The 13,584-nt window shown below is 32.4% G+C and overlaps 3 protein-coding genes across 3 annotated transcripts; 1 reads left to right on the plus strand and 2 right to left on the minus strand.

Annotated features, from left to right (window-relative positions):
- Nucleotides 1-158: 158 nt before the first annotated feature.
- On the minus strand, nt 159-1,061 carry LOC7466086 (agamous-like MADS-box protein AGL62). Its single transcript, XM_052448045.1, has one exon. The coding sequence runs from the start codon at nt 865-867 to the stop codon at nt 229-231; it is 639 nt and encodes a 212-aa protein (XP_052304005.1). The 5' UTR covers nt 868-1,061; the 3' UTR covers nt 159-228.
- A 1,297-nt stretch (nt 1,062-2,358) lies between these two features.
- LOC7466087 (protein trichome birefringence-like 3) lies at nt 2,359-4,645 on the minus strand. The gene is made up of 6 exons (XM_002323559.4): nt 4,230-4,645; nt 3,893-4,130; nt 3,614-3,785; nt 3,271-3,470; nt 3,001-3,159; nt 2,359-2,838 (listed from the first exon to the last, which is right to left on the minus strand). The coding sequence occupies exons 1-6, from the start codon at nt 4,405-4,407 to the stop codon at nt 2,505-2,507; spliced, it is 1,281 nt and encodes a 426-aa protein (XP_002323595.1). The 5' UTR covers nt 4,408-4,645; the 3' UTR covers nt 2,359-2,504.
- Nucleotides 4,646-9,895: 5,250 nt separating this feature from the next.
- On the plus strand, nt 9,896-12,386 carry LOC7466088 (bifunctional monothiol glutaredoxin-S16, chloroplastic). Its single transcript, XM_002322953.4, has 2 exons — nt 9,896-10,344; nt 11,609-12,386. The coding sequence occupies exons 1-2, from the start codon at nt 9,958-9,960 to the stop codon at nt 12,110-12,112; spliced, it is 891 nt and encodes a 296-aa protein (XP_002322989.4). The 5' UTR covers nt 9,896-9,957; the 3' UTR covers nt 12,113-12,386.
- Nucleotides 12,387-13,584: the final 1,198 nt, after the last annotated feature.

The raw sequence follows: 13,584 nt of genomic DNA on the forward strand, positions 1-13,584 counted from the left end.
AAATTTAAAGTAAGGCCATGTTATATTATTAAGATAAATAGAAAAACTTGCTACTAATTCTATATATCAAGAAAAATTCATCAAAAACAGACGTACGTGGAAACCCATTGACGTCCAATCACATTCATCACCTCAAAATGCAGGCAAAAAAAAAAACATTTTGCCAGGAATCAAAAGATCAATAAATTGAAAGCAAAAGTAAATAAAATCAAACTAAACATGAAGCCATTATTGAAATTGATTACTATTAAAGCTAAAAGAAGGTATTTCCTTCAGATTAATGAAGGGATTGACAATCCTTGACTCACTAGGAGCATTATTAGCTTCAATCAAGCCAAGTCGGGTTATCACATTCTTCTTCAATTGTTCCATTGATTCTTTGTATGCTTCAAGCTCATCCTGCTTCATGTTATCAATGGGTAGATCCCACCAAAAGCCACCCTCATTCATGTCGTTCATGTTCCCAATCATCTTTGCAACCGTTTGCTCCTCTTCCAATCGCTTCAAAGATCTTGCATATTCTTGTTTATTAGCCAACTGGCTCTCTGTATTGTTGTTGGTGACTGGCGGGAAGTTGCTAGGGACCTTTTCTGTTTCAGCAAGATAGCGATCAAGAACCTTATCAACGTCTGGCTGGCCACAAGAGAATAGCTTTCGATGTTCAGAGAAGACAATGACTGCTGTTTCAGCCCCGCACAAGGTAGAAAGTTCTGTTGCTTTCTTGAACAGCCCGTTTTTACGTTTTGAAAACGTGACATAACGATTGCTTTCTTTCTCTACTTTCTTTATCTCAATCTTTTGACGACCTTTGCTAGTCCTGCGTGTCTCCTGCTGCTGCAGCTGCTGGTTCGAATCCGTTGCATCCATGGTGGATATATAGAGATTAAGAAGCTTGAAAGGGAGAATTAATAGGGTTTAGGGTTTTGAGATGTTGGGTGGTATATATATTTATAGATTTATGAGATCTTTCCACTCTTATTTTGGAAAGTGTTTAACCTCTTGAATAGGAAATTACACCATTTGTTAAAAATTGAAAGGAAAGGAAAGAGAATCTCTTTCTTGCATGTTTAGGAATTATTTTCATAATTTTTTTTTTTCTACTGTCTCGTCCCTTCCATTCTGCATGCATACCATTCTTAACCCAACCTTAATTATCTTTGAATTAGTATAAGAGACTTAAAAGTTTATTCTCCCTAACACTTTTTTTATTATTTTTTTTTTTTTTAGTTTAACGTGGGTGTCTAGACCAGCTTGCACGCACCTCGACTAATTCCACGGGCCCTGAAGTTAACGAGCCTCCAGTGGCTATCATATGAGTAACCACAGGGCTCGAACATGAGACCACAGAGGAAGCAAACCTCTTGGTTCCAAGTTCTTACCACTGAGCCACTACCTAGATGGTTTATTCTCCCTAACACTTGTTCTCGCTATACATGGCATTAAGATTTTACAGGTTCTTATAAAATTATGATACCATATTGTAGGAGTTTGATGTTTCTGTTAAAATTTCTTAAGAGTTTTAACGTAAATTCCATTGGGAATTTTTTAATATATGCCTCGTTACATTGGAAATCCTGTGGAGACAAAATCCTTGTGAGGAATCAATTGAGATTTGAATTACACTTTGGGGGTCAATTTTAAATTTGCCCTTGTAATGTGTCTTGGTCAGTGGTCTGGTGCATAGTGTTTACAGAGTTCACTAGTTTACATGGCCGCGCTTAATTGCCGCTTGAATTAAAAAAACAAATTGATTCTAAGATATGTTTAGGTTTTAACTTTGAAAAATTAAAATGTGTGTGAATTATTTTGACATGATTTATTTAACTTGATGAGTCTAAATAAAATTGGATAACCGGTGAAAAAAAATCAAGATAAATATTTTGATCCATTGAAAAAGATAATTTTACCTCCAAAATCAAGACAATTATTAAATACATTGAAAGACAAAATAGTTAATACACTGATTGAATTCACAGTGTTTCTCCTCACATGTTACAAAGAAAAAGCTCAACCCTTTTAGTTTTTTTTTTTTTGTAAGGGACTTCCTCTGCTCTCTGTGATTGAAGTTATTTCTGATCGTCAGATGTTTGCAATTATTGGAGTTCCTGACTTGCTTGGTACTGCTGTTGATAATGTTCTATGCTACAATGACCTGCTACTTCTCAACTTGTGACCTGTATGATATACTAGTGATGCTGGGATTTTTGTCATTTAGGTGCTCACAAAAGTCAGAAGGTTATTTTCTAACAGATTTATGTTTTTCATATAATTATATCGGATGCAGATCTAGAGCTATTGATGGGCAGTATTTTTCTTTCTTAATTCCTAAGCTACTGATTGCAAGAGAAAATCCAAGGATAAGATGAATGTTTGGCCTGTAATTTGCCTGAAAGATACATTGTCAATTAAAATTGAAAGAGCTGACAGTGAAAAACAAAAAAGTCTATGTGTACAATTGATCACAGAAACACAAGAATTTCTTCGAGATTTCACTCTGTTTTCAGCTACAAATAAGCAAGGAATATCCGATTCCATGTATCAGGAACTCCTGGTAAACACCAGTGTATGCAATCCGCATGATGTAGTGGGTCTGCCCTTTGTTCTTCTGTCAGCAATTTGCCTCCAGTCTCAGTGTAGACCGATGCGTGAGCATCGATTCGGTACTCTGATAGCTGTGTTATGTTGATGAAAGTAACAGGAACTTTCATTTTCTTTCCTATGCTGGCCACCACACTCATCATTCGTTTGTCAGAACCACTTCCCCAATATTTCTTCTTCAATACCGGTTTCGTTTCATTGAAGCACTTAAGCCCTTCTGTGTTGTTCCAGTCTTCACTTCTGTTGAAAAAAGAGAACAGTATGATTTTCAAGCGGTTACAGGTAGCATCAACTGTGGTCAAGGGGGAATATCTAGTACACAATGTGCAGTTTAAAAAATGAATAAAGACCAATAAAAGGTATAAAAATGGATTGAATTTAAGAAAATCCTGTTAGAGAGACCTCGTGTGTGTGGGGGACATAGTAGTAAAGAAGACACGAGTCTTGTTGGGGTTGATATTTGAGTCAATCCAGTTAGCCCATGTCTTCAAACCTATCTTGTAAGCAACTGGTGTGTCCAGCTCTTCATACCCTTCTTCCCCATTTGCAAATGAACCCCATCTGCAATATTCATTTAAACATTGTTGGTTCAACTTTGGCAATGCTTACTTGTCAGAACATGATTCTGGAACTTGCATAATATTTTGATAGAAATTTATTAAAGGAGCTTACAATGTTTTGAGCCTAATACCACTCATCCACCAAACATAGGTGTTGAACACAAGAAAGTCCACACCTCCCCAGTGTTTGGCGTGCTTGTCAATGGAATCCACTTTCAGTATCCTCTTCTTTGGATCTGCTATGATATGGTGATCGGTGTTGGATTCAATGAGAAATGGAGCCCAATAGAATTCAATGGTGGCATCATATTCCTGAAGCATTGATTAGAATCATTAGCTGAATTTGTAGAACTAACATGGTGCCTGAACACATTGAATTCATAGCCTAGGATCATATTAGATAGACCTTGTTGTTCTTGGAAAGAAATCTAAAATGCCCTGCTAATTTTTAGTACCTTGGCTCTGAAGACTGAATGAGAGCCGACCTCTTTCATGGATTTCTTGTCTTCAGGTATAATCCATTCCACCAGACAAACAAATGATTGCCACTGACCCCTTTGAAGCGAATCACCTACAAACAGCAACCTCTTCCCTCTAAGTTTCTTAAGAGCAAGCTCTGGATTAAATCTGCAAATGCAATCATCACATATAACATGTTAGACAACTAAACTGTATATCATCCTTCAATATGTTTACAACATCAGAAATTCTTGCAAAATAGTTAACTTGTTTACCTTGGCAAGGTACAGTCATCCGGCTGCCATTCCCACCGACGGTAATCAGAATCCCTTCGTCCATTTTTGACACAAGAAACCTGTCTATCTAGATATGGGCAGCTCCTGTCCGTGTACAAAGGCTTGAGAGTCTTGTTAAACATCCACTTGCCTGTATTGACAGTGCACTCTTCCGGATCGAACTCGAATCTATCATCCATTTGGAAGTTTTTAAGTTTATCCTCTGCAGTTCTATCTTCTGTTGGAAATGACATTTACAAGGTAAGATCATAACGGTGTTTCTTATAAAATCTAAGCAGGACATGTTCATGAGTAAGACAAACTACCTCATACTTACTAGATTTTTTAACTGGATTTCTCCTAGGACAGGATTTGAGCTTGAAAAGAGACCTGGAAGTGTCAGTATACAAGAGAGCAATGAATGCAAAGCTGCAAATTATAATAGTGACAACGGAAATGGGCAGTTTCCCTTTCGAAGGTTTCATTGCAGCGGACTGAGAGGGCGCTAAGCTCATTGCTGGAGGCAGAGAACAGAAGCTTAACTGAAGCAACAGAATGATGAGGACACTTTTAGAGGCCTTGTTTTGGGATTTTTTATGGATGTTTGAGTAGGAGTAAAGCTAAAGCCATGTACAGTTAGGTTTTCACTTTTTTCTACATTTATCTTTTTAGAGTATAAACGCAGGTTAGGGTGGCATAAGTTGGAGGGCTAACATCTGGGGCTCGTGTTGTCTTCTCTATTAGTTAGAAGCTATATCATTTCTGAGCTATTGTGCTATTGCTATCATGTTATACTATTTATTACGTTCATTAGGTGCAAAAGGTTCCTTGTAGAGCAAGTGTAAGGCAAAAAGGCAACCTCTCCCTTTCTTTACCCCCCGCTGCCTTTGGACTTCTGTTCTTGTATCATTAAAGATCAGAATTTTCATGACTTGTATAACAAAAGTTATTTATTCATAGAACATTTTCTCTACGAGCATGAATAATCCAATTTAATATGGGTTCAAAGATAACTTGGATGACTAGTAAAAATATAATATAGATTTTTAAAAAAAATTAAGATGATAATATTTTTTTTAATATTGAGACCATTCTAAATTGAATCAATTTCAGTCATTTTGCGACTTGGGTCATGGGTTTTAATAGGTTTAATAACTTTGTTATTTTTGTAAATTATTTTTATTTAATTTTATGATAAAATTAGATGTTTACAAAATCAAGCACCAACCCTACAAAAAACATTTATTTGAGATAGTGATAGCCCTATAGGAAGAAGAAAAAGATAAACTATAAATTTCATTTCCCAAACAATCCAATTCTAATTCTGAAGAAGAGTAAAATAAAAAAAAACAATTAGAAAAATTAATGGACCAAAAACTAAAAAAAAAAACATATTAGATTTGATGGGTAAATCTACTAAACTCATGAATCAGATAACCCGGATCAACACGTTAAATCCGCTAATAAGATAATGGATGAGATTAATAAATAATTTGTTTATTTTTAATCAACTTTTCATGTATGGTGACAAGATTTCTATGATTAGACGACGACTATATATTGTGAATTAATCGAGTGATGATGACCGGATTTAAATATTGGAAATATCATCAATGTAAACCCATGTAATTAATTTTATAAACCCATCATTTCCTTACAATTAGATGGATTTAAGAGGAAGGATATCACATCAACGTGATGGAGTGGTGAGAATGGTAACCTTAAATCAACATCATCTTCCTAGATTGAGTAATATGTAGGTGAGAATGGCGTCGATGGCTTGAAAAGTGGATTTAGCCTAATAACATTTCACCATTTTATCACAATAAGTACGAAGTTGCTTTCATAAATTAAAAAAAAATTACTTCGGGTTTTTTATCTTATCCCAGGTTGTATGGAATTGCATAAATTATCCGAGAATATAATAATAGTTGATTTTTAAAAAAAATATATATTAAAATATATAAATTTTAATATTAAAACATTAAAATATAATATAATTTCCATCAAATCACGCTAAACTACAAAACAAAACATTCCATTGAGACGCTTTATCATGGTAGGTAAATCTCATCCTTCTATTTACTTTTTTATGGAAAAGAATTTAATGCGCCACCTTTCCTATTATGACCGTGCCAGTCCCAATCATTCAGAAAATGTAAAATATCGGTTGGTGCCTAACAAACCCCACATTAACACTATAGTTCTCCCTCATTGTCAAATATTTAAGTAAAAGATATTAAATTATATTTTTGAACTATTTTAATTTTAGTGAATACTTCAAGTGAAGTGCATAAAACTTGAATGGTCAAAAACAATAAAGGATTAAACGACATTTTATTGATGTGGGATGCTTTGAAATCATATCGATAAAGTTGGACACAAAAAGAAAAAAAATCTTCTACTTTGAAATAAATGTATAATAAATCTTAAATTTGAGCTATATAGATAAATCATATCACATTTGATTTGATGTTTGTATCTTTACCTCACAATTTATGTCACATTCAAAAAAATAATTATATGGTCTTAAAAAATGAAAGTTTGTTTTTTATATTAACGTAGGTGTCTGGACCAGCTTGCGCGCACCTCGATTAATCTCACGAGCCCTGAATTTAACAATCATGTAAGCTTTCAGTGACCCCGAGATTTGTGGAACTCGAACTAGTAATCTTTGAAGAGTAAATTTAGAACCTGACTAGTTACACCACAGAATTAAATAAAAATTAATTATCCTACAGCTGGCTTTTGTTATTTATTTAAATAAGATATCGTTATCGTTGGTAACTAGCTGAAGGACCTGCACCACGGCGCTTTTTTTGGTCCTATTATCTTATTATCCAAGCTTTCATGTTCTTATAGGTTTCCTTTATGTTATATTAGCTTTGGTGTCCGTGTTTTGCCATGAAACCGAACTACTTTTATATAAAAAAAATGATGTTTAAATTTTAAAATGAGGTAAAAAAAATATATGAAAAAGTGGTCATGACAAATCTATATAATTAGGAGTGAAGTAACCTGAAATATCCTGTCAAACTTATTCCACTGGTCATCTAATTGAACCTGATAAAAAAAATAAAGAGAATTATAAAGCCCTCAGTGTTAACTTTTCAAACCCGAAAAAATCATGAAATTCAATTCTTAATTAATCATAAAAGATGAAATTGAAAAAAGAATTTCAATTATATAAATTTTTTTTAAAAAATAACAATTAAAAAAATGAGGATCAAAATTAAAATACAAAATAAATTTTATATTTAATTAAATGATGAAATAGAAAAAAAAAATGATTTAGTAAATGGACAAAAAATTAAAAAGAATTAGGCTCAAAATTGACATAAAAAATAAAAACAAAATTGTAATTTAAGGGTAAAATTAAAAAAAAATTACAAAAAATCCTAGAAAAAAGTTAGAAAGAATGAGGATCAAAAAGCTACACGCGCATGCTCTTTTTTGTTTTTTTGTTTTACTTAGCTAAATACAAAAGTATCCTAAGCTAATTTTCTAATTAAAAAAAATTATGAAAAACCAGAAACATCCATTTACTCAGACTTAATTTTTTTATTTTAAGGGTATTTTCATCATTTTATTATGTATTTTAATTGTTTATTAATTGTTATATTTGATCAAATATCAAATTTTTTCTCAGTTTAAATTGTATAATAAAAAAAAATTGTGAAAATACAAAATACCTCTTGACGCTAGGGTTAAATTTTTTGCTTCCAAGGATATTTTAGTTTTTTCACTCTGCAATCAAGATAAAAAAAATTATCCTGGCCAATTTGAAAATGACAAATGAGTAATGTGAAAAGACTTTAATGTCTTTGGAAGTGAGTGCAAAGTTTTTTAGTTGGTGGAAAAAAATACCATTATATTATTTCAAGGCTAAATAATTTTCCAAGAAGAATTATGTTTTGTTAATATTAGCTACATAATTTATTTTTTTGTTTTTTTAGCTATTATAGTATTTACTACTTTAATATATGCATTTATTACAGTTTAATATTTCATTTATTATCCGTTTCAATCTAGAACTCGTTGACTTTCTTTTAAATTTCAATACATAAATAATTTACAAATTTGAAGAATGTTATCCTTTCATATTAATTCTATATATTTTTTAAAAAATAATTGCTATTAAATTCTTCAAACAAATTGCATTACATAGGAATGCTATTTGATTAAAACCAACCCCTCCTAAAATATTGTCCTCCATTTTTTTTTATCATTATATGAATTAACTATCATATCATATTATATAGTGTGATTCATTTTTTAATATTACGTGTGGCTCACTCGAGTCATCGTTGGTAATTTTTTTTAATATTATTAAATTTGTCTTGTCGAGATTTTTTTCTTGATATTAGTAATATCATAATTAGATAATTAGAAATTCAGTGTGTTTCTAAGATTTTTTTTTATATATAAATTAATATTTTTTTAAAAGATATCACTATTCTGAATAATAATGAACTATAAAAATTATGTTTTTCTTTATAATAACATGTAGAAACTGTGCTCCTTTTAAAAAAAAAAATTTCAAATGTGTTATTTCACTAATATTTTTCATTAACTACTCTAATTGTTTTTTTTTTTAAATCTCTGTTTTTTCTAGGTATTGCATTGACTGCTTCTAGCCACAATGAAGCAAATTTCTCTCCTTTCAAAGCAAACTGAACCAAAAGGCCATTGACTCATGCTCAAGAAAAAGTTAAAACTTCAAACACAGAATTTTGCATCTGACATTCCCTGTCCAAAAAAAGAAAATTAACAAAATAGAAACTCATGATTGAGATCCAAAGCTGATGTAGCACCACTATTAACGATATCCCCAGTATTATTACTTCAATAAATATATCCCTTGTCAATTTTCCATCATAGATTTATATCATTATGCGGTTTTTTTTTTTTTTTTTTTGTCTTAAATAGATCTTTCTTCCTTAAACTAAGTGTTAGAAAATAATTTTTTTAGAACCAATTTATTTTTGTGTTTTAAAAAATTTTAATTTTTTTTTATTTTTTTTCAATGCTTCAAATGTTTTTGGTATTTTTAGATTATTTTAATATACTGATATCAAAAATAAAAATAAAAATATTATTTCGATACATTTTCAAGTCAAAAATACTTTAAAAAACAATCGTTACCACAATACCAAACATGCTCTTAGTATAAAAAATTTAAAGTAGGATTATAATTTATAAATATGCAAAGTTCTATAGATTTACCATAATTGCATAAAATTTAGAATCAACCTTAGCGAAAACAGTAATGGAAATGGAAAATGAAAATCTTTCCTTCTTCTATTTCTAACCAGAGGAGGACTATGGAGAAATATAGTCGGGTTGATAGATGGATATTTCATTTTATCATTTACGTTGCATTTGCTTTGGAGTAAAAAAGAGAGAGAGAGAGTAAATATTAAAGAGATATGGGGTGAAGTATTAAGGAATAAAAAAAAATAGTTAAAAAATAGAGTGTTAAGGATTAAAATGATAGAGAAATTATAAGAAGATTTAACATTCAAGGAGCTAGCTTGACATGACTTATAAAAATTGAATTCATTCTAATTATACAGTTATTTTATATATATATATAATCAACTTTTAATTGAATCAAAATTTTAATTTTATAAAATAATTTTTTTTATTTAAGTTAAAATTTATTTTTTAATTAAATATATATTTACTTTTTTTTAAGTCAAAAGCTAAAAAAGAAGAAAAATTAAGGTTTGGTTTGATAAAGATATTTATATCTTGTATATAAGAACACGTTGAAATTGTGTTTTTTAATAATTTAATATGTTTTTTTTAATAATTTTATTATTATTTTAATGTATTGATATTAAAAATATTAAAAAAAAATTTTAAATGTCTATCAAAGAAGATGGGCCTCAGACAATCATTCTAGCCCATTAAAAAATATTTGGAAATATGGGTCGAGCTCTCAAAGAAAGAAAAGCCCATTATTGGAAACAAAAGCCCAACTTCCTCTTATAAGCCATTTTCTGATAACCTGAAGGTTGCTCCTCTGCTCTCTGGTTCGCAGCTTCTCATTTTGCTTTCCAATGGCTACCATCACCATCTCTTCACTACAAACCTTTCCTTCTCTGCACTCTCTTTCTTTGAATTCTCCCCAAAATACCCCCACTCTCTCATTCTATTCACAGTCAAAACCCTTCCCTTCCATCTCCTTAAAATCCTTCAATACAACACTTAAATCTAAACCTCGCTCTTTAAGTATCACTGCAGCTTTCAAAACCCTCTCAGAGACGGAGTTAATTACTGTCCCATTAACGGCAGATGAGTTTAACTCAAAGATGCCGTCAGATTGTGGCGTTTACGCTGTTTATGATAAAAGTAATGACCTTCAATTTATTGGTGTCACTCGGAATATTGGGGCCAGCGTTTTCTCTCACCTGAAATCCGTGCCGGAGCTATGTCACTCCGTTAAGGTAATTTTTTTTCCTTTCTTCTGTTTTTTCCCTTAATTGCTTGACCTTTTTGTGATAATTATAATTGACACTCTGTTAATCTTGGATGTTTAACTACTATTATATTATATAATGGATTATTGAATTTATATTTTTTTGAATTTTAGTTACATCTTGAGAAATTATATAAATATTGTCTTGAAAGTTGTTCTTAAGTCAAAATCTTGGTTGGCTAGATGTTGTGACACTTGATTAATTTAAAGTTCTAATGAGTGGATGTTGAATTCAAGAGCAATCCGAAAAGGAAAAGATTTGATGGTCTGTAACGGAAATCCTATACGGACCAGTTTAAAAAAGATGGAATTTGGTTGAACTTTGAGTGCGGAGCTTGAGTTATCAAGGGGAATCTGAACTTGGGAAATGTGTTATTGATGCTAGTGTGATTGAGTAGCCATTGGAAATCTGAACTTGGGATTTGGTCTTCTAAATCTAGCTTCAGTATTTCATTGTTTGATTTTTACCATTTGCATTGAAAGATACCGCGACTGCACTCACATTGGAAAAAAAGACTTGTTGTCCGGCTTCCCCCTTATCGTTGTTGTTGTTCCCCTCAACCAACTTTGTTTAGAAGACCACGGCCTTGCAAAATTAAGGCATCTAGTTGGAGAGTGGTGCTTAGGAGGATAGCATTAGTGATTTCTTCAAAATTAGAAGACCTTGCTAAGCTTTGTCTCTTAATGTGTCATGTGCTATGCAAATGTGTTGCCCCGTGGGATGGGAGATATAAAGTTTTTTTTTTTCCATTTTTATTATTAATGGTGAAGTTGGGGGTCTGTCTTAACATGGTGGAGGATCTAATTTCAACAATTTTTGGGAGAAAGAAAGAAACGAGTTGTTTTTGAATTTTGCAATTTCGCTATTATTTAGTGTTGCGGGTGGAACAAATGCTAGAATCTTTGGAAGTCATTATCTTTCAAAACAGTGTTTAAGGGACAATTTTCGTTTCCTCAAAAAAAAAAAAGGGGGGGAAGTAACAATGCCTCGAGAGAAACTGACATCATGGGCGTATGTTAGATTTCACTATAAATACCATAAGAAATGCTATCATTTGATAAGCAATATGGCAGCTTGCTGTGTGATCTTATGTTGGGAAATTTAATTGTTGAAAACAGATTGAAGGTGCACGATTGGCTTATCTGCATCTTCTAAATTCTTTTCAATTAAATCAGTGTGATAAATGTTTTTATGCAGACCACTGACTTTTGCCATGAAAACTGTTATGTAGGTTGGAGTAGTAGTCGAGCCTGATAAAGCGTCTCTGACCGAAGCTTGGAAATCCTGGATGGAAGAATATATAAAAACCACAGGAAAGGTTCCACCAGGCAATGAAACGGGGAATGCTACTTGGATTCGACAACCATCAAAGAAGAAGGCTGATCTCCGGCTTACACCTGGTCGTCATGTCCAGCTAACAGTTCCACTAGAAGAACTCATTGACCGGTTGGTTAAGGAGAACAAAGTGGTGGCTTTCATCAAGGGATCTCGAAGTGCTCCAATGTGTGGATTCTCTCAGAGAGTAGTTGGCATTCTTGAATCTGAAGGCATGGATTATGAGAGTGTTGACGTGCTTGATGAAGAATACAATTACGGATTGAGGGAAACACTGAAGAAGTATAGTAATTGGCCCACATTCCCACAAATATTCATGAATGGTGAGCTGGTAGGAGGGTGTGATATCTTGACCTCCATGCATGAGAAAGGTGAGCTCGCCGGTCACTTAAAAAAATAGATTATTGAGTTCTTGAAATCACCCTCTTATGGAGAATGTAGTAACACAGAATAATAATATTAGAATACCAAGATGTGGAGTTTTGTTGTATGTTTGTTATCTTGCTGTAGATCTTAGGCATGCAACTTCTAAGCTTTCATTATCCAAGTCATAAACAAAGGGGGAAATGGTTTCATGTAATTGATTTTCTTGGAAACTCACAGACACACACAAACACAGAGGGAGACTGCGTGGAATTGGGAGTTGGGACATGTATAAATATGTTTTTACTTGATTGTTGCGTTGGTGCTTGCAACTGCTATTGTGGTTCATATGTTTTTATTTGCAATTCTCAACCTTACAGTAACGCCTACTTTGTTTTGGTGGGTAAAATTGTTGGCGTGGCTTTTTTTATATATAAAAAAATGAACAGCTGGAAGAAGGAATCAACACTGTTGAAAAATGGACAGAAGATGGAAAAGAAAGAAATTAATCAAGAAGCAACCAAAGAAATACCATAAAAATGTCCTGTTATTCAGATAAATTAGCTTTTATTTTGGAGTTCTATGTTGTCTATTAGATTCTGCTCGGTTTGCAATTCACTTGCAACTTGGTTATGGTCTGGCTTGTTTATTTAACCCTTATTTCATGCCTTTCCCTGCTCATGGTCATCTTGGCAGCAACCTGCAAGACAATGCCAATCCAAGGTTTGATGTGGTGCTGATATCTGTTTACGGGTCTCCATCAGTGCAACATTCTTATTTAGGCACCTCTTTTTAGTTCATTTGTTAAAGAGGTTATTATTTTAAATATTTTTTTGTTTTAAAATATATTAAAATAATAATTAAAAAAATTTTATTTTTAATATAAATATATCAAATTATCAAAACGATATAAAAATATTATAAAAAAAATAATTTAAAATTAAAAAATTAAAATTATTTAAAAGACCGGGCTCCCAAACACTTTAATCTTTCAACACTTCAATTCCAAATGGAGTTGCTAAAGACAGTAAAATTAAGAAATTAAATGACAATGGAGGGCAGCCTTGGACTGTCAAACTGGATAAAAAGTCCTTTGTAATTGTGCAATTTCAGTCTCTGAACTAGAAGTAAAGGAGAGGAAGCCATGTTGTTTCAGATCTGCATGCATGGGAACGTCTATGAAGGTGATCTTGGAAGTGGAGGTATTTCTTCTTCTTAATTTAATTACAAGTACACGCAACAAAATAAGAAAATTGACATTGGAAGTATAGTGCAGCCGATTGAAAGAAACTTCATCATTTTAGACAGGACCAGGCATTCAGAATTCGAGCACGATGGCATGAATTCATTTCTTTAGGAATCATAAACTTAAACCAATTCCTTGCCAAAAACTTCCGACGGGCCAAGCCATATATACGAGTCTAACATGTTCAAAGTTCAAACCCTCGCACACTAGTAGCATAGCAAGATTGGTTAGTTACTCGGAGTTGTGAGTGAGCTCCCTCAACA

This window comes from Populus trichocarpa, chromosome 16 (assembly GCF_000002775.5).
Source record: "Populus trichocarpa isolate Nisqually-1 chromosome 16, P.trichocarpa_v4.1, whole genome shotgun sequence".
Classification (NCBI taxonomy): Eukaryota; Viridiplantae; Streptophyta; class Magnoliopsida; order Malpighiales; family Salicaceae; genus Populus; species Populus trichocarpa.

What these genes read in the sequence shown, in the direction of transcription:
- LOC7466086 (XM_052448045.1), bottom strand. Translation starts at nt 867, where the DNA reads ATGGATGCAACGGATTCGAACCAGCAGCTGCAGCAGCAGGAGACACGC.
- LOC7466087 (XM_002323559.4), bottom strand. Translation starts at nt 4,407, where the DNA reads ATGAGCTTAGCGCCCTCTCAGTCCGCTGCAATGAAACCTTCGAAAGGG. An exon ending in ATTCAGTCTTCAGAGCCAAG is followed by an intron (nt 3,471 to 3,613) that starts GTACTAAAAATT and finishes TCAATGCTTCAG; the next exon opens with GAATATGATGCCACCATTGA. An exon ending in ATGTCCCCCACACACACGAG is followed by an intron (nt 2,839 to 3,000) that starts GTCTCTCTAACA and finishes TTTTTTCAACAG; the next exon opens with AAGTGAAGACTGGAACAACA.
- LOC7466088 (XM_002322953.4), top strand. Translation starts at nt 9,958, where the DNA reads ATGGCTACCATCACCATCTCTTCACTACAAACCTTTCCTTCTCTGCAC. An exon ending in AGCTATGTCACTCCGTTAAG is followed by an intron (nt 10,345 to 11,608) that starts GTAATTTTTTTT and finishes ACTGTTATGTAG; the next exon opens with GTTGGAGTAGTAGTCGAGCC.